Source organism: Lagopus muta, chromosome 5 (assembly GCF_023343835.1).
Source record: "Lagopus muta isolate bLagMut1 chromosome 5, bLagMut1 primary, whole genome shotgun sequence".
NCBI lineage: Eukaryota > Metazoa > Chordata > Aves > Galliformes > Phasianidae > Lagopus > Lagopus muta.
Window position 1 is genome coordinate 60,743,555 of NC_064437.1, and position 20,606 is coordinate 60,764,160.

General features: G+C 44.1%; 2 protein-coding genes across 4 annotated transcripts in view; both read left to right on the plus strand.

Moving 5' to 3' along the window:
- INPP5F (inositol polyphosphate-5-phosphatase F) overlaps positions 1-20,606 on the plus strand; it is a 949,391-nt gene that overhangs the window by 871,756 nt on the left and 57,029 nt on the right. The window lies entirely within an intron of this gene.
- On the plus strand, positions 1,139-19,291 carry BAG3 (BAG cochaperone 3). Of its 3 annotated transcripts, none has more exons than XM_048944071.1 (4): positions 1,139-1,411; positions 12,426-12,779; positions 14,860-15,192; positions 17,965-19,291. In XM_048944071.1, the coding sequence occupies exons 1-4, from the start codon at positions 1,241-1,243 to the stop codon at positions 18,739-18,741; spliced, it is 1,635 nt and encodes a 544-aa protein (XP_048800028.1). In that variant the 5' UTR covers positions 1,139-1,240; the 3' UTR covers positions 18,742-19,291. The 3 variants fall into 3 exon arrangements, with proteins under 3 accessions (XP_048800028.1, XP_048800029.1, XP_048800027.1); XM_048944070.1 differs by having other exon boundaries at positions 1,141-1,411; positions 14,860-15,243; XM_048944072.1 differs by lacking the exon at positions 14,860-15,192.

Sequence of the window (20,606 nt, forward strand, 5' to 3'; positions counted from 1 at the left end):
GGTCGAGGGAGGGGGTTGTCCTGCTCTGCACTGCACTGCTGTGGCCTCATCTCAGTACTCTGTGCAGTTTGAGTGCCACAGTACAAACAGGGCATAAAGCTGCTCGAGAGCGTCCAAAGGGTTGCAAAGATGAAGTGTCTGGAGGGCAAGAGGTGTGTGAGGAACGCTGAGCTCCATGGGTCTGTTGGGCCTGGAACAGAGCAGGCTGAGGGCAGCACTCATGACAGCCCACGGCTCTTCACAGGGATTCCTTCCGATTTGAGATATTCTATGATTCTAAGGAAGGAACAAGGCTGAGCAATTATGGACAGCGGTGTGATAAACAGACCTCACTGTCAGAGGATGGATGAGTGTCAGTGTCAATCAGCGTCAGGCCAATCTGTGACCCTGCCCTGAGCTGACAAGGCCCTGACTGTCCCCGGGTGTGCACAGGCAGCTCCTCTGAAGTGATGCACGTGGGTAATGAACATCTGCTTGGAGGAATGCACACCTCTACCTCCTCGGAGCAGCTTTGCAGCAGAGAATGTCTGCACTTCAGGGGCTCGGCATTCACTGAGCAGAGTAACTAATTGTCAATAGACATCTGCGGCCATGCGTACCCCTCAGATGGCTGCAGGTAGTCGCTGTGAAGTGCTGTAACCCACAGCCAGCACACGGAGCTGGCTGACAGATGGGTCTGGGAGCAGACACACACACTGCCTTCGGATGTTGCTCAATGTCAGTGAATCCTAAGACTGAGACACACCAAGAACGATCAAAGAGTCGATTCTGAAGTACAGTGCCTGTCTACACTGCAACTTTGAAACAGGCATTATTTGGGCTATTTGCCAGGGTTGGACACACATAACCTTAACCAGACAGCCATCAGCAAGGACGACGCTCGTGGCTTCTTGTTCCATTGCACCAGAATCTCAGAATCACAGGCTCGCAGCAGCAGCTGTCAGAGCGGTAACATTCAGGACCGGAGCGCTGCTCCCCAGCCCGCACCCAGCACGTCTCTCCCCGCCGGGGCTCCCCACCCGCAGCCCCGCGCCGTACTGGAGGCCACCAGAAGTTTCCAGCCGAGCCGGGCTGGGCCGCCTCCCTCCTCCCCGTCCCTCCCCTTTCCCCTCCTCCGCCGGCCGGCGCCGATTTCCAGACACTTCCAGCCCCGCGCCTCCGCCCCCCCGCTCCCCGCGGCGGATAAAGCGGCCGGGTCCGGCCTCCCCGCCCCGCACTCGGCGCATGGCCCGGCTCCGGCATGAGCGCTGCCACGCACTCCCCGCTGCTCCAAACGGAGAGCGGCTCCGAGCCGCTGCCGCCCGGCTGGGAGATCAAGGTGGACCCGCAGACGGGCTGGCCTTTCTTCGTGGACCACAACAGCCGAACCACCACCTGGAGCGACCCGCGCCTGCGGGGCGACGCGGCCAAAGTACGGCGGGTTGGGGGGCTGCGCTATGGGGGGGGTGGTGGGGGGTGGGTAAGAGGGAGGTGGGAGCCCGGCGCTGGGCGGGGGGCTGCCGGGACCGGGCTGCGGCTCAGCGCGTGGCAATGCAGTGAGGCCAGGAGCTGCCTTTTGTCTCTGACGCACTGCAGTCCCTTTTTTGTGCATTAAATCATCCGATACCTCGGCTCCGGGGTGTTTATTTAAAGTTGGTGAAGTGCACCCGGCCTGCCCTGGGAAGGCTCGGCTGGGTTTTTTTTTTTTTTTTCTTTTTTTTTTTCGGCTGCGAATGAGCCGAGGCGACGTACAGCGCTTCAAAGCGACGCGACTCAGACTTGTCAGGAGTTTTCGCGTGTTTTGTTTTGTTTTTGGTCTGGTTACAAAGTCTGTCATTCGCTGTCTTCTGTGTGTAAGCGCGCTCAGGGAAAAGCTGCATCTCAGTCCTAATATGTCCATGGCTGCGGGCAGCGGGACCCGCAAAGTGGCTTTTCGGAGCCAGACTCTGAGCCTTCAGAAGTTGCGGCCGTGTGACCCGCCTTAGTATTAACGCGGTGACTGAACAGAAAGTGCTAGAAACTTGAGCTGCATTGCAAGTTGCCAGAGTGGTGGAAAAACAGATCCTGTGGGGTTTTCTTGCATTTCTGTGCGAGCAACGCTGCTTTCATCCCGGGTGCGGCCGACCGCGCGGCCTCGCCTTTACTTCTGCAACCCCATAAAATGGGCAATGATGAAGCGTAATATCGCAGCGCCGGTGGAGGATCTCTGTCCGTCCTCACGACCTAAAATGTCGCCCATCGCTGCTGTCAGGACGAGGCTCAGGATCGCTCCGCGCTGGACCCCGGCCGGTGCTGCTTGGAGCGGTGCTGGAAGAGATTGCCTCGGACTGCGCGGAGCCACGGCTGGCCCCGAGCCCAGCGCCGGCTCTCAGCTGCCAGGGCCGGCTCCGGCCTGCTGGAAGTCAGCTGGAAGAGCCCAGCTGCTCCCTGGACGTGGCGCGCGTGGAGCTGGCAGCCTGCTGCACAGCAGCCAAGTGCTTTGATCGCGGTGACGCGGCCAAGTGAGCGCTGGCTGTGGCCATTGCTTTGCTGCCCTGTCGGGGAAAGCTGTCAGCCTGCTTAGTGCGGGGAGAGATCAGTGCTGCCTGGGCTGCCATCTTAGGCAGGACTGCTTCTGTGGGGGGAAAAAAGCCTCTTGTGTGGCACGCTCTGTGTTACATAGAACCATTGGAAGATACTTGGTAACTCCAAAATGTGTCTTCAGTGTAACTGGTACAACTTCTCCCTCTCCCCCGCCTCAAGAGTCTCTCCTAAAAAATGAGGAATAAAACATGAAAGAGTGTTTTGAGGAAACATGAAGTTCTTACATTTAATTGCCCATTTTATGAGTGCAGACCGTAAGAGGAAGCTCAGTGTGAAAGCAGATGAGGATCATACAGAAGTGAAGGGGCTGTGCTTTTCTGTTCTCCCACAGCTCCAGCCACCTAATGCTGTGCAGTTACACTCGCAGATACAAAGTGCTGTTTGGAATTGAGGAAATGCATTGTAATTGCTGCAGTGTAGCCTTTCACCCCCATTTTCAACTCCATTATTGAGTGTATAATTCTGGTAGTAATGGTAGAAAAAGATCTTGTTTAATCTAATTTGGCGATGTGAATATTGAGAGTGAAATAGGGAAAAGAGCTTTAACTCATTTCTGGATGCTGTCTTCCTAGTGGTAATGAGGCACCTGCTAACATTGGCTATTACAGCAATAAAAATATGCTTTTTAGAACCCTAAAGTATAGAAAGTCCAAGCATTCTATTTATTCAAGGCTTTTGTTATGGAAATAGCACTTGAAAGTAACCCATTTAAGAGAGAAATCACATTTAAGCTGCATTTGATAATTGTATAAAAACAGGATTTGAAGTGCTCTAATGGATCAGTGCTGGTTTTGAGTGGGTGACTGAAACAAAACAAATTTTCATCCCTATCTGATGTTAAATCTGTGGTAACGAAAAGTGCTACCTCTGCTGCCAACTTGTGAGTGTTACTACAGAGAGAAAAAGTTGTGCCTGCTTTTCAACTCTTTTTTTTTTTTGTGGAATTCACTTTTTTCCAAACGGCAACATCTGTCACTGCTCACTATAAACAGACACATGTATGCTTTGGGACTGGTCGCAGAGAGAAATACTTCCAGAGGTAGTACTGGAAGGTGGATTTCTGGGTCTTTTGACATACTGTTGCATTAAGAGAAGCCAAAAGCTTGCGGTGATGCTGCAAGGCCATTTGTTGGAGCCCAGAATTAAGAGTACATGGTTGAATTAATGGATGGTTTCTGAAGTCTTTTTGCTTTCAAATATAGGCAGAAAAGCCAGGCATTGACAGCTTCTCAGTTGCATTACTCTTAGTCTCTCTTCAGTGAGAGGGGTTTCAGGAGTGATCAGGGAACTGCAGAAGCTGACTTCATGTGTCAGACCATGTCTCATCAACGGTGATAACACAGAACTTGTACTGACTCTACTGATACGCTGCTTTTTGGATTAAATATGGATGTTACCCAGCAAAACCAGTGACTTTGTTGATTCCTTTTGTGATAGTCTTTATCAATCCTTATTCCCTCTCAAAATATTCCGTCTTTACAGAGATATAGGCAAAAAGTGAGCTGTTGCCTGCACTGGGCAGTGAGTGGAGCACAGGTCCAAAGCTAACTGACTCCTTTTAGCTGAGCAAGCAGGCTGTGGCCGTAAGGTGCTGCGTTCTCCCAACAGCTGATCTTGGTCCTCCTGCTCTAGATTTGCTGTCAGTGTAACTGTGCTGACTGCAGTAACTGTACCTGTATCATCAGGCAGAAAGAGAAATGGCTCTTGTCAAGTGTGAATCTATGACAGAGTTGTTTAAAATGAATGGAACCACACCTTGATTTTTGCACTGAATGACATAGCTCAGTTTATTCACTGATTCAAGTTGCTTTTTCTTTTTTTTTCTTATTCAATTTAGCCTGTTTTAGTCTTCACAGAATAACACGTCTTTCCTGTGTTAACATGAGCTGCTGTAGTTCAGCATACTTTCTGCTAGGTTGTCATATGATGTTAAATTGTTTACTTGGTATTCCCCAAAGTGTTGATAAAAATAGATGATGTTTAAAGAAAACAAACAAACAAACAAAAAAAAGTAGCAAAGCTTGTGTTAGTGTTTACTGATGCCCCTTCCATATGTTGTTTCTACGTGCAGTAAACCCAATGGGAAATGCTGCCACTAAAAATAGACCGAAGGAATTGACTGTGCTGAGCTTCACTGAGCTCACACTGTGGAGATCGATAGCTCACTAATGCCTCAGGTCTGAGACCGTGGCCAGCACAGCTTTCAAGACTGAGAGCAGTTATAAAAGTGGTATAAAAGTGGTGCATTTATTGGTTGCAACAATGCAGAGGCCTAAACCTAAGGGGAGGGAAAGCTATCTGAATCTATTACTGATGGGTTCTGTGTTATTTGAGGAACAGCTAACTGTATCTATCCTCACCCTTGCGGGTAAGTTATGACTCTTCTGTCTGCTTCCCCAAATAAGACATAGGTCACTCAGTTCCCATCTCTTTAGGAGTGAACTTATTTTTGAGTGCTGACTTCTCACATTCGAATTGACTGAAAGGCTTGGTAGACCAAATTAGAAATTGCTCTGAAATCTCAGTGTGGCCTCTATGAACTTCTGTGTCACAGTGGTGCACAGCAGTGGAAGGATATGACAAGATGTTACACTTGGATCTTCTACCTGCACTGCTTTCTACATTACTTATGCTGATAAGTATTCTGTCATAGTCAGGCTTGTGGTTTGTCCATTTCATAATAAATCAGTCATTGGATTTGAGCTATTATACTTTCTATATGCTGTATATGTAGAAGCTGCAAGGTAGTCAGCAGGGGATTTTTGGACAAAGCCAGTATGCAACCTTCCAAGTTCCATGAAGCTGCTTTGTGTAGTTATTTAAAGCCCCACTCAGTAGAACATGGTAAGCAGGGAAATAATATACAGAGACACCAATTAATTTGAAAGTGAGGGATGGATCAAAAACTTAGCTACAAGTAATGTGCCTGGGAAGTCATGCACCAGGAGAAGTAAGGAAGATATTGATTTCCTGGTTCTGCTCAAGTTCAAGTACAGCACACCTTTCATCTAAAGAGAAAGAATACTTGTTCCAGCATTCTTAGCTAGGAATCCTATTTTTAACACTTAACCTGTACACAGGCATGGCTTTTCTGTACCAAAAATAGAATTGTTCACCATGAACCATGATAAAGCAGATAACAATCTGGTACGCTCTGTGGTACACAGACAGTATCCCTCTCTAGGTAAGCTTCATCTTCCTCCTCTGGCAGCTGTGCCCTCTCAATTATGCCAAGCTAAATATTTTATATTACAGTATTTAATTACAGATATGAAACATTCTGTTTCTTCAGGTATCTTCAAATAACCTTGCAGAAACTGTTTTTAATATTTGTTTGGTTTTTTTTTTGTTTTGTTTTTGTTTGCTTTTTGTTTTTATAGGCAGGAAAATGAACCATAAGATGGTGAAGCAACTTGTGTGACATCACCACTAGGTCAGGTAGCATGAAAACATGTTTTCATGGCTGATGGCAGTCTTATAATTGATAGATAGGTGCAGGGTAGCAAGTGCTTTTATAGTGCTGGGAAGTTGTTGCTTAGAGAAGTGAGGTCTCAAAACTTGTCTGTCAAATGAATTCTAGATGAAAATGTAGACCTTTTGTATAACCTACAGAATTCAAAACTGACTCTTCAGTTGTTAGCTATTTATTTTTTCTGTGACACTGTTTGGCTTGTACTCCTTTCTGTGTTTCAAGTTTCTGGCTTCCAGCTAATTGGGAAACCAATAAGTTGGCTGCCTGCTTCCTAGGTAAACAGGCAGTAATCAAATAGGTAAATGAGGCTCATGATTCTTGATGAGGAACTTTCTAGTGCCTTAATGGGCTTTCTTCATGTGTTTCATCCAACAGGATGGATGACAGCAACTCCCCTTCTCAGAACTCTTTGCTCCATGTATCAGCCCTTGCTTTCTTGGGGTGTGTTCAGTTTGGCCCACCCAAGGCTTCCTGTGAGTGGGCAGTTTGTACTCATTGGGCAGAGAGGGCAAATGTCATCATGTCATGCCAAAATGACATCTTAGCCCAAGAAAGAATTGGCTTTAGTGATCAGAGAAGAACAGTTTTAATTCCAGAAACAAGGTAGATGGTCTTCAGGATGGCCAACGTGTTTGCTCCAGTAAGGCTCTCAGTTCTGAAGAGCTTAGGTTTAGAAGTCCTCTTCAATTTTTAATAGTGATTATTTGTTTCTAATGACATCATTGTGCTCCATCAGTCAAAGCATACATTAATGTAATACCTGTAATTATCATACAATCATCTTGTTTTATACAAGAGAGAACAAAAGACCTATTTGCCTACGCATGTGGATGTTACGAAATAAAAGGCAGCATTCAGCAAATACAACATCAAAAGCAGCTTGTTGTATAAATAGGTTACATGTTGTGACTGACACGAAGGTCTACTGAGACAGCTCATGAGCCTCAGCTTATTCATGGTTTCCTTCAGTCATCAGCTAATGATATCTTGCTCAAATACCTATGTGCTCAGTGTATCTATATTCAGGCTGGATATTAGGTGAAACTTCTTTTCTGAAAGAGTGGTCAGGCACTGGAATGGGCTGCCCGGGGAGCTGGCTAAGTCATCACCTCTGGAGGTGTTTGGGAAATGTGTAGATGTGCTTAGAAGCATGGCTTAGTGGGCAATATTGGTGATAGGCTGACAGTTGGACTAGGTGATCTTAGGGATCTTTTCCAACCTCAGTGATGCTATGATTTGAGCACAATTTTTGCTCGGCAGAACACAAATGTAAAAACCTTCAGTGCCTGAAATGGCAGTGGGAAGCTACAGGTCAGTGCTGGGAGCAAATGACACTCTCCCACGCCGTGTGTCTAATTCCCCAAGAAGTATTAATGAAAAGCTCTTCCTGAATAACGTTGCATAAGTATAAAGCACTCTTCAGTACTTAGCCCAGGTTACAACAAATACATGGATTTGCTGACTTCTCCATCAGTTAGGTTACTGTAATTTTGGTTTACCTTTTCAATACACCAGAGAAGGAAGGGAAATAGTGTGGCTAAAAGTGAAATACAAGTAGATGGGGAATCTATTTGTAATAGTGAATGATTTGTCTTTCCATGAAACTTCTTTTAATTGTAAATAAAACTGGTAAGCCATTCTTAGATTTGAATATAAGAAACTGTTTGTGCTTCTTCAGTGGCTGTTTCTGATTTTAAAAGAGATTGGAGTATATGTGGAATGGGAACTTGTCGTATTTCAGTCACTTACTTTCATTATATTGTTGAGTTATATTCAGAAAGAGCAAAATTGTATTACTCCCTGCTTCCTGAAATCTGGGCATGACATCACAGGACTTTTGCCCTCATATCAGGTTTTGTCAGGTTCTGGCACTTCCTCAGTCACTGGAGCAATCAGGATTCTCTTATGTGCATGATACTCTTCAAGGCAGCAACTTCAAAGCTCAGAACCATACTGAAGCTGGCAGACTTTCTGCTTGCATACAGAAAGAGACACATTCATTCTCTTGGTAGTGTTTGCAGCACTTTGTTCCTTTGCTAGATGATATTTAGAAAACAAGTAAAAAACTTAAATATTTGTACTGTTACTCTGCAACAGCTGTGAAGGTGCTTTGTGTATAATATGTTTCAGAGAACTGGATTTACTGTGCTATGAATAATGTCTGTATGGTTTAAGAAGTGCTAGTGTGTGATGGGAACTTGTTTTTGAACTTTTTCTGTAGCACACTGTAGTGTTTGAGGAACGAAAAACATATTTAACAGGCAGCTTCAAAAGGAAGATTGCACACGTGTTCCAAGTCTTCTAGTAATCTCACTTGTGCCTAGGATATTGTAACCAGTTTTGTTACACTGGTACAGCCATCTAGATGCCTCCAATGGCACTTGCTAGTTTAAGCAGTGAATGAACTTGCAGGTTTTTGTTTCAGGAACAGCACTTGAACAGTCATTGAGGCACTTCAGGTCATTGTCCACTCCTGCAGATGGTGCAGCTGCTCAGGGAACTTGGTTGCAAGTTGTCTCAATCTCTTTGCGTTTTTTCCCAATGGCATACAGTCTGTGCCCAAGTTTGAGGATTTCATTGTTGCTCCTGGCCGTGCCCTTCCTACGGGAAGCCAAGTGTAGGATGTGGGCTATGAAGTGTTTTTTCCAGTTGCACAACTCGTGCTGGCTGCACCTTTATTTATCGTGGCGATGACCTCACAACAGAAGCACATGTCCCCTTCCCAGGAGGTGTGATCGCTGCGGTCTTCCAGCAGCCCCACGCTTTGTGTGCACAGAGCAGTGTGTGCACCTGCTCTGCCCTGAGTGGCCAAGAGCACTGACTCCCTGTTGGTATCGGCATCAGTGCTTGAAACAGCAGATTGCATCTGAGTTCGTGGGGTTGTTGCAACCTACCTGCAGTGCAGAGCAGGGCTGTTCGCATCTCTAGACTTCCTGGGGAGAGTTCTGGTATTTTTGTGCTTCCTTCTTTTGGGGGATTCTGTCCTTAGATATGGTGTATGACCACAGCCTGCACTCCTGTAAGGCTGACTGCCAGTTCAGGGGAACTTCGTAATTCTGGTGCTTAGAATTATTCCCAAGTTCAGCATAAAAATGCTTCTCATTTCCTTGAATGAGGGGAAGGGGAATTATTTCAGCTTTTCATGCAGTAATAGGAGTATATTCCTGTATGTATTTTTTTTTATTTTTATTTAACCTACAACTAAGGTTTTTAATGCAAATAAAAATGCGACCAATAAATTCTGTGTTAACTCTGGACTTGTACAGATAACACTTGTTAACCTCTTAAGCAAAAGCCATATTTATTAGAGGGCAGGTAGAGACTAGAAATGGACATTTTAGCTCCCTGATGTGGCTGTGCTATGAAACTTAAGAATTAAAGCATTCAGGGAACTTGCATTTCCCTTCTCTTGGTGTTACCTGGAGAGATTTCCAGAGCTTGGCTCCACTCCCCTTTGTCACACTATCCCCAGACACACCCCAGTTTCTCCTTCTATCTTCCAGAACCAGTTTGTCAGGGCTAGAAAGGCTCATCTCCCCTGCACCAAATAGAACCTTTTTCTTTTGCTGAAAGCCTCGCTTTGGGGGATATCTGTGCACGAGGTGTTGTACTGGATCCTGGTTTAAAAATGAGCCTGAACCTCTTGCATCTGACTAAACCAAGAGCTTTTCAGTCTTCAGACACTGTGTTACAGTGGCATTCCTCAGCGTGAGGTATTTCAAAACACTAATTTTGCACGTTCATTGACCTGTGAAACTGTGGGGAGAGAGGGAACAGAAAAGGAGGAATGCTGAGAATGCGGTGGTACAAACTGGCCAATGTCACCAGCTGTTGATGGAGTTAAATCTTAATTATGTGTTGAGGGGAACTGTGGGGCTGGAAGAACAATTGTGATGAAAACACCTCTCCCAAAACTGTGATCTGTCTGCCTCAGAGCTACTGGTGGTGGGAGAAGGGGAAAAATGGCATTTCTTCCTTAGCTGAAGACTACTCCTTCTGACTGCTGTTCAGCAACAACAGAAAAACCCCAAACCTCCTGACTATAGGGGAAAAAAGCCTGGAACAAAGAACCAGCTCTAAAAGCTAACTTTCCACAGGAAGAAGCATAGGCTGTCTGAAGCTGTAAGAATGAATGATGAATTACAAAAGCATAGCTTATGCTGTGGTTCTTAGAGAGGAGCCTGTGCTTCCACTTGGAAAAAAAAAAAGTGCTAAACTTGCAAAAAGTTCACTTTGGACATAAACTGAAATGTTTAAAAATACTTCAACTTGATTTTTTTTTTTCTTTGGTTTTGGGCCGCTTGTTTTTCTTTCTTTATCAGTGCTGAACTTACAGAAGCAGATCTGTCAGAGTGCTGAGATAGCTCAGAGTGAGGTCAGTGTAAAAGGGCTGAAAATGCAGATAAAGGGGAGGGAGCCAGGCTCCTAGGAAGGGCTTTGTGACAGTAGGGGGAGTGGGACACTGAATATTGTGATTATTTGTGACTTAGCATGACTTCAAGAGACTGAAGAGACTGTCCCCAGGTGCAGCAGCTCCTCCATGCCCTTCTCTTGCTAGGGCAGGGTACATGTTGCTGGCCCACCCAGCCGCTCTACCTCTTCTCCCAGAACTGACCCTTCTGCAGGGCGCCTGACAATGCACACTGCGAGTGCAACTTCTTTTTATAGCCGTGGGAGCTGTGCCTAAAGGTGGGCTGCAGCTCTCTGGTTACACCCCAGCCCGCTCCCACCACTACGGAGCCTGTGCTGAGCAGCTGGTGGGAGCGTGTGCAGAATGCATTGAGTCAGCAGCAGGCAGCAAGGTGCTTCTTCCGCCTGTGGAATCATCAGTTTTCCTCACTGCAAGGCAGCTTGCGTGGCTCTGTGCTCGGTGGACATGTAGCCCTGACATGGCCCTGTGTTGTTACTCGCTGAGTGTCTCTCAAACTTACTTTCTGGCATAGCCACGTGTCCCTGCAGACACAGAGAGCGTGCTGGCAGCACAGCGTGTTCAGGGCTGCGTTGGGGGCATCACTGATGAGGTAGAACTGGCAGATAATTGTCAGTCCTTGGTGTCCTGAGGCACCAGAGCAGTCTGCGTTCAGCAGTCGTGAGCAGCTTCCTGGGGGAGTGAATTGAAAATGACTCATCTGGCCATGGTGGCTCCTGGTGCAGAGCTGGGCATGAGATCATCCTTGTGCTGTAACTGGAAAAGCCAGCCGCGTTCCTGCGCTGCGAACTTTCTAGGCCTCTCCTTCAGAATTCTTTTTTTTGCTTGTAGGGGATTTCTAATCGGCAAAAGCAAGAGCTTCTGACTTTAAATTTCTTCCTTTCTGTACTTATCTTTATTTTATAAATGTACCTGAATAATAGCATTCATTCTCTACAGTTTTCTCAGAAACTGGTTCTAAAGAGATACTGTAAAAGAGGGGGGAATATTCAATCTTACTGGTAAAATAGTTAATTGTTACTATACAGATTCATTAAATATGCAGAAGCTACATAAACTAAATATTTTTGCTGCTAAAACACCCCTTTAAAAATAAAGGGGTAGTTTAAAAAACCTAAAAATAGGGTTTCTAGCGCTTGTACCATATGTCCCCTTATTAAATTCTCCTCTTACTGAATAATGACATTACCCTCTGAATGACAGAGGTGCTTGTTACATGATCCGACTTAGAGATACATCTGGAACTTGGCCCTAGCTGGGCCTCAAAATAGAATGACCGATGCAGGAAGAACTTAATAGAGGACTTGTGAGGGATCTTGGTACAAAGCACTATCCCCCTTGCCAGAGCTTTGACATTGTCCAGTGAGTGCACTTGGGCAGCACAGGAATTAATATTATCTAACCTTCCAGCATTTTCCCCTTCATTATGCTGTCCTGTTGGTATCTACTGAAGTGGATCCTCTCTTGGCTGTGAGTGTCTTCAGAATGAAGCAGCAGTAACTCTAGATAGGCAGTAGGAAGCACAATACCAACAAATACCGCTCTTCTGATGAGATAAATCCTGTAAGTTTCTTTTCTGCTGTTATCCATAACACTAGGTGGATTTGAAGGGGAGCTAAGGAAACATCTGTGGTCCCTCAAGCTCTCATTTAATTAGCGTGGTACCACCTGAGGCAGCTGAACTCTTGGCTGTCTGCAAATAGTGAGTGCTACAGAAAAACCCTGTTGTAATGTGGTGTTTTAGTGCCTCAACTAGTATTCATCAGCACTGGGGATGAAAGGCTCATAGCTAATTGGTGTTCAGCTTCCTTTCTCCTGCCTGCTGACCTGGCACAGACCTGAGGAGCTGAGCTTCTCATGCCTGGCTGATGCTGCTTTTAGACAGACCTTTATGGCAGCTTTCTTATGTGGTATGTTGAGCTGAGCTACCAGCAAATGCTATGTGATGTTTTTAATTTCTAGGATGCCCAGTCATCAGCAAATGGCCCATCTCAAGATAGTCCCAGGCAGCTGCCGGCACGGGAAGGAAACGTGGTGTACCCCAAGCTCCGGGCCGGCTACATCCCTATCCCAGTCATCCACGAGGGCATCGACAGCAGGCAGCACCCATACTTTGCTGCTGCGCAGCCCGGCGTACAGCGATACAAAGCAGAAGCCGTGCCCACCGCAGCGCAGGCACAGCCGCCTCTGAGGGGGGCCTATGCCAGCCCTGAGTCCCCTCATAGGGGACCAACTGAGGCTTCCCAGGCAGATAAACAATGTGGACAGACAACAGCAGCTGCAGCAGCACCGGCTCCAGCGACACACGGACCTGAGGTAACTCGTCAGTACTGCTGGGGTGTGTTTGCCTTGGTCTTTGCGGCCATGTATGACCTGAATGTCACACGAGTACTTTATCCTTTGGAAAGCCAAACCTGCCACAGGATTACATTTTCCCAATACTTCTAGAGTGTTGAAATACAAAAGTGCTCAGTTACTTCAGCAGAAATATTTGATGTTTTTCTGGCGTTGCCCGCTTTTGTTATCAAGCGATATCTGCAGAAACAAACGTGTGAAAATATTCTCTGTAAATGAGCCTGTGAGTGGTGCAGGTGCTCCTGCATCAGGTGAGGGTTGTTGTAGGGCTTAGAGTGGTTACCCTGCAAGCTGGGAATGCAGGCAAGTCTTCTGGATTCTGTACTGTGGGGAACAAAGGTGAGCAAGGGGAGAGACACAAAAATACAAGTGGCCAATTAGCTGACAGCTTGAGCCGCTTCGGAAGTGGGGCTATGCTGCTTTCCAGTTTAATACTCTGGTTTTGTTAAGTGTATAGACTTGCATACACAGCTCTAAAAGTGAATTGTGAAATATTTTTGTCTTTCAGTTGTATGTTAAAATACATCAACTGCTTTAAAAAGTGTCACCCTCCTCGCTTTGCTTTTCAAAAGACAGGATTTCGGATTGTCTGTTATCTCTTCAGAATTAGCAGGAGTGGTATCTCATAATACACCGAAGCACTAATCTCATTTCTATTCAAAGTAAAATAAGCAGGAAATTGAGCCTCTATCAGTCTGAAAATACATCACGAAGTTTTCATGTCAGCAGTGGCAGATATTTCTCTAAACCCTGTTTCTGTGCCTGAAGAACACAATTAAAATTCTGTTTGCAGTTTTCCTGGTGGTCTCAGCTGTTGCTGCTTTATCCGTGCAGCACAAGGATGGGAGGCTTAGTTCTTCCTTCTCTCATCTTAATACAGTTGGGAATATACCTTTGTATTACATACAGAATTGCTTCAGAAGAGTCTTCTACATCTCATGTGCTCTGAGATAACTACTGAGGGCTGGAGAAGTTGCTGTCACAAACTTAGGTGGCATGGGCACTAACTGACCAGGGCACTGACACAGTAGTGCTGGTAATATGTACAATAAGAAAACGCATTTATTTATAGCTTTATGGGCAGCAGAGGTGAGCAGTTCAGTAGCACAAAAGACATCTTGTTCCCTATCCTCTCCCACCTTGCCTGCCTACTTACTGCTTCCAGCTCCACTGTCCTGCTCTCCCATCTGTGCTAACTCCAGTCTTACCTGGCTTTTCACTGAGCTATGGAATAAACCTGTCAGGAAATAATTTTTTTTCTCTCCTTCATGAGTTAAAGAATAGAGAATAGTCCATCAGCTTCTGGAGTTGGTGCAGAGTAGGTGAGCTGATGGACTAGCACAGGAGGAGGGAGTGAGCTGTGAGCAAATAAAATGCCTCTCCCCAGATGCTGCAGAACCATAACATAAAACACCAGGAGCTGGATCGTGCAGCTTCCCCAATGCTTGCTTCTGCTAACAGCAAATCTACGCTAGTGCAGCTATCACTCCTGGTGCCAACAGGACTGATGTGCTGGAAAGCGTCATGGGGGAGTGAGGGGTGAAGGGGCATTAGCCACATGTAGCAGGCTTTGGCAGTGCACTAAATTACATGCTTAAAAAAGTGAATTTGTTAGCGTGAGAGAGATCAGAAGTCTGAGCTTTGTGTGCCTCTGAGTGGTTTGTTTTTTGCCTGCAGTACATAATTTGTTTGCTTAACTTTAGTTTGCCTCACATTTAACAGGTTTAGACAGGAGTAGCCATGTAGAAACAGCAAACGTTCTGACTGAGCATCCACTCCCTGCTTACTTGAGGGCTGGGAATGCTGTAGCTCAGGTTACTACTTGTGAGAGAGCACCATCATAACAACTCTGTGGTCTGTCTAGTAAGGCAAAAAAAAAACAAACCAACCACAAAACAAAAAACCTCAACACAAACCCAAACCAAGGAAGTAGATCTTTTGCACGTGGGAACACGAGTTCAGTTTCCATTTCTCTTTAAAAATGAAAAGTGCTATGAGCTGAAATGGATTAATTTAATAATGGATTTTGTTTTCATGGCAGCCTCAATCTCCTGGAGCTTCTGATTCTCCAACGGTTTCCCCTCAGTCGTCTGGCAGATCCAATTCAGGAAGCCACCAGCTTCCTCGTGGCTATATTTCAATTCCTGTGATCCATGAAAATATCCAAAGGCAACCACCACAAGGCTACCATCAGGCCCAGAAGACACACTACCCTGCCCAGCAGAGTGAATACCAAGCCCACCAACCAGTATTTCCCAGAATTCAACCAGATGACAGGGAGCCTAAGACAACACGAGCACAGTCTCCATTCAGAGCCTCTCAGAGAGGTGCATCAAGCCGTGAAAGTTCACCTGCCAGAGTTATCACCCAGCAGGTACAGCCCTCAACTCCCATCACAGTGCAGACAGTTGTAGACAGACCTCAGGTATGTACAGTGGGGAGGGTTATTACCTTCCACTTATCTGTGCTAGCCATGCTGGGCTAGAGCTGAAACAGTGGCTCATACCCACAGGTACATGAAAGCACATAAAGCATTTCTTAAACTTGCTGAGATCCTGAAATAAGCTTGCATCAAGCCATCTTTCCACCTATCAGGATTCTGAAGTCTTTGAATTGCTGAAATACATTAAGCAAATCACTTCTGTACATGATTTGATTTTCTTCTCCTCAGAGTACAATTTTGTGTAATTACTCTGAGGTCAGTGATACTGCATTATATGGTACTGAGAAGCCAATCAAGTCCATGGGATTTGTGGCATCTGTAAATATACCCTATTGAAGTCTCAGAACCACTCAGGAGAGCATCAAATACACAGAGTAATTTTAGCTATGGAGAAAGAGTCAGCAAGTTTAATCCTTGCTTCTTATTCCTTCTACATGTTCATAGCTGAGTATTCTGGAACAATTTTCTAACTTCAGAATAGGAAAGTTCTACCTGCTTAGTGATTTTCTAAGTAATTGAGGACTAGACTTATACTTGACTGACGTGTGTATGTTATACTGGCATTTCAAATAACTTCATCCATATATATAATGAACTAATGCTTTTCACAGTAAGTATGACTCCTGCTTCCTCTTCCCTACTTCTACCACTAAGTGCCAATTTCTAGCATTCCATATTGCAGGTAATAATACTTGGTGTTCCCAGTTCAGAGATTTAAAAGCTCGTTTAGATTTTTAAAATGCCAATTGCTTTGTTGAAACTGATCCTACAAGGTTCCTGCAGGCTCGTCAACTGAAAATACTTTATAACCTGAGGGGGGGGAAAAAAAAAGTCAGGAAAAAAGACTGAAACTACACCCTTTGTCTTCCAGCAATATGCTATTAGTAAATAGACCCCATAGCCACAGGGAGGACTCAATCTTGATTCAAATTGTAAAGAAACTTTTGAGAAATGTAAGTTGTAAATCTACCTCTTTGGGAATAATACTTGATGCTGATTGCTGCCCTTTCTAGCATGTATTTTTTTCATGTTAAACAAAAAAAATTCTTAAACTACAGTTAGAAGTCCTTTGAGTTACGAATTAACAACATTATTCAGGTTGTCTTTCCTAGTATGGAAGGGGAAGGGGTGACATAAAAACGACCCTGGATTCCTTCTGTTCAGGAATTCCACACTGAGAATGACAGGAGCAGAATTAGTTGAGTATTCTTGAAAACCAGGTGTTGGGACAAAACAATAAAGATTGCATCATTAATTATGTATAGCTTATAATGTTAGCTTATCTTTAAAGGGTGAGAATTTGAGCTCCCTAAACAAATCTAATATTTAATGGGTAAAACAGTGTCAGTGCAGGCCAATATATATAGCTTGAATATAAATATGGATATGTTACTTTATCTAAGTCCATGAGAGCTGAGTCTACCACCTTCCCAAAAATCATGCACAAACACAGTGGGTAAGTCAAGGAGGTGGCAAAACAAAGAAGGCACAGATCTCACAAATTCCATTTGTGGAATAAGATTTCAACACTTCTATCAGTTTTAAGAAGTTTCTGACTTGATGCCTGTTATATCTGTAGCAATCATACTGATTGTCTCCAGTAACTATGGCATAATAAGATTGACACAGTAACCTTTGCATATAAAACTGAGAAGATGGAATCACTAAAAATAAGCACTAACAAAATTAATATCTTTAAAGTAGGGAAATGAAAGGAGAATAGCCCCAGATGAGCTTAAAACCCACCAAAGTACTGCTAGCTTTTCAAGAAATACTGACACACTAAGAATGAAGTGTTGAAAATACTGAAGACAGCTGCTGAAATCTTATTTCAGTCAGAGCTTTGCTGTAAGGTCCTATCTTATAAGACTGCTTGTAGGGCTGATTTTAGTAGGCATGAGCAGAGTTTAGTGGGTTGTAGTTTGGTATCTGAGAATTGATTGGTGTTGGTACTCGCTGCAATAGTTCAAAAGCAGTACCTATGGTCTCTTGAGCACAGAGCTTTTTGTGATTTAAAAACCTCAAGTTCAACACAGGAAAGAGTATGTAACAAAAATTCATAGCTAATTGAAGATAACAAGAGCAGTGTGAAACAAGTCCCCTGTTGGGTTTGAAGGCTGTGTAGCTCTGCTTAAGTCCTCGTGATGTGGATGGTGCTTTAGGGAGCAAAAGGGGAGGCTCACAGCTTGCTTACATCTGCCACAGCTGAAAGTTGGATGGGCGAAACTAGAGAAGGTAACAGTAAAAGGAAAATGGGGAAACTATTCAATCTCTGTTCCAAATGCTCTCATTCCTGTTTTTAGCTCTCTCACTCCTCTTGCTCTTACTGGACCACTCTAAGACATAAGGCAATGGGGAAAAGGAGCTTGGAAGTACTCTTGCCAAATGCCTGGCAACAGCTTCTAATGTACTTCCTATATTTTAAGCATTAAGTCCTTGATTTTTCAAGAGCATCCAGTGGCTTTTATGGGTACTTCAATTTGAGATAGCTTGAATGGCCTAGATTTCAGAAGAAAAGAAACTGACACCTCCTGAAAATTGGGGTGTTTTCTAGATTTCAATTTAAGTACCTGCAGTTCGGAACCTTTCCTAAAAAATGTTGGAACTAAGCTTTTGATTTCTGTGATTGTTATTACCTGTTTTTAAAAAGAAATAAGGAGCATTGTTGACTGTGTTTCAACACAAACTTGTCTTCTTCACCAGGTTTCTCAGCAACAAGTCCCACCTCCAGAGCCACCAAGACCATCTCCACCACCTGAAATCAAAACTGAAACCAAGACAATCCCACCACCACCTGAAACTGAGGTGCCTGCGACCTATATTCCAATTTCGGTCACCTACCGAGAACCAGATTCTAAACTACCACCTCAGAAGCCTCCAGCCATGGCAGAGAAAGCTGATAAAAAGGTTCCCTGTTCAGCTAAGGCTGTTCCTCCGCAGGAAAGGCCTGCTCCTGAAGAAACTGTGACATCGAAGACGATGGAAACAGCAGAACCTCAGAAGCATCCAGGTGTTTTGAAAGTGGAGGCAATTCTGGAGAACGTACAAATGCTTGAGCAGGCAGTCGACTCCTTTGAAGGCAAGAAAACTGACAAAAAGTACTTGATGATTGAAGAGTATTTGACCAAAGAATTGCTAGCCCTAGACTCGGTGGACCCCGAGGGTCGTGCGGATGTGCGTCAGGCCAGGAGAGATGGTGTAAGGAAGGTCCAGAATATTTTGGAAAGACTTGAACAGAAAGCAGAAGATGTCCCAGAACCAGTTCAAGTTGATGGACTTCAGCCAACCTTGGCAGAGCCTAAGTCGCCACAGGAAATCATGGAGATTGAACCTGTGGTAGTCAAGAGCAAGGGAGATACCAGTAATAAAGATGCTAAAGAGGAAACCAAAATGGAAAGACATCAGCCTGAAACTAAGGAGGAAGTGTTTACCAATCTGACCACCACAACAAACACATCTAACAATCCAACCGAGCCATAACGATGTGCTGAAATTAAAATCTCTCAGACTTCGTAACTTAAAGTGTGTTTAAGTGAATTTTAAGTTGCATGCATTTCCAGAGCTCTTTTCAACTGGTTTTTAATCAACATAGCAGCTTGGGACGCAGTAAACACTTGTGGGGAAGGAGGGAGTTAGAAAGAAAGTGATGCATTTATCCTTTATTCTTACACTATGTAAAAACATGTTCTCAAAAACAAACTCTGTACATTAATCTCTTTTAGATCTGCTGAGTGGAGGAAAAAAAAAATAAAAAGAAAAGGAGCAACTTTTGGGTTAATGTTGATGTGTGTTGTTTAGGATGTATTCTTCTGCAGGTGATTTTTGTACAATCAAAGGCCTGCATTGTTGGAATACTGGTCTTTAAGTGTAGCCACTCATGTAACAGCAATGTTTTATTTTTAATGTTCACAGTTGGGCACTTTAAGCAATGGTGGATAGAAAGTGTGTAAGAAACTGTAGGGATATTTATATGTGTGCAGGACTTCAATGCTATATTTTAAGAGGGAAATAAAATAATATAGAAGCCTAATTTAGTCTTGTGATTTTATGAGCTGGAAATGTAAGAGCTGCAATCGGTTTCAAATGCACTCTTCTAAGCAGACAGATTTCTGTTTGTGCACCATTATAGCTGAAGTCTGAGAGCTGCTTTCTCATGAAATGTGCCTTTCTCCATTCAATTGCTTCCTTTAAAATTTCTCTGTTCTACTGGCTATGTGGATTGAGTAAAGAATTTGACTTTTTAAAAGTCTCCTGTTCTCCCTCTTTCCTGGGAGTTAAAAGTCAAAAGTAATTTGCTGGTGACTTACAGTAACTTACTTCAGAGTATTTTAGCTTGTTCTGTAAAGCTGTTAGCCTTTTTCTAGCACTACTAGATTTCCAGCCAAACACACTTTGTTTAGTGGAACACGTGGTATTCATTTCCAGATAAAGACATTTCGTATTCATAGCATGATTGAGAGGCAGTCCTCTCACTTCGTAAGAGTTGAAGCAGTACTTGGTGGTTGGTTTAACTGATTAGCAGCAGTTAATCAAGGAATATAAAACGTACTTCAGGTTTCATGCATGAAAAATGGAAGCAGAATGATTGCAAGTGAGGAAGGAGCCTGAACCAAACTCCAGAAGTTATCTTTGGCTTTCATTTGTAAAATGAATAAATCTCTTTTTACATGATAGCTTATGTTAACAGCATATGAAGAAAACTTCTATATAGATGCTTAAAGCAATGATAGACTGAATCATGGAGTTCAATTGGAAATTAGTATTGAACCCATCTGAACACCTGGCTTTAAGGGATAGGTCAGGACAGCTCATCTACAATTGCTGCTTTTTATTTTAACGGAACAATAAGTGTTCTTGGATAACAAATGGACTATGAGATGCCTGCTTATTTGCAGGTAGGGCACTGATGCTTCTTTTAGTTTCATTTTGATAGTCAACACCATGTAAAAATACACAATGTCTTGTAACCATTTGGCTGCTCTAACTTTTGGAGCAGTGTTGCAGGCATTCCAGCAGAAGAGGTGTGAAAGTTCATCCGCCTGCATAATTCTTGTATGAACTCACTTCAGTGACACATTCCTCCTGCAGGATTACATTTCAGCTGAGGACACATGTCTCTGACATCATACAACAAAAATACCTAAATCGAAGAAAATCAGCTATGGTTCTTACACTCAAGATACAAGCAAAGTCTGTGAGAGGCAAAAGTCTGGCTTTCCTTAGCTCAATGAAGTAATTTAGACCAAAACCACCTCATTAGATGAGGTGGGAATGTGGAAATTTAGATTGCAGTCATAAAAACATGCTATTTACAGGAAGTTGAACAGGTGCTGTCCTTTTTAAAC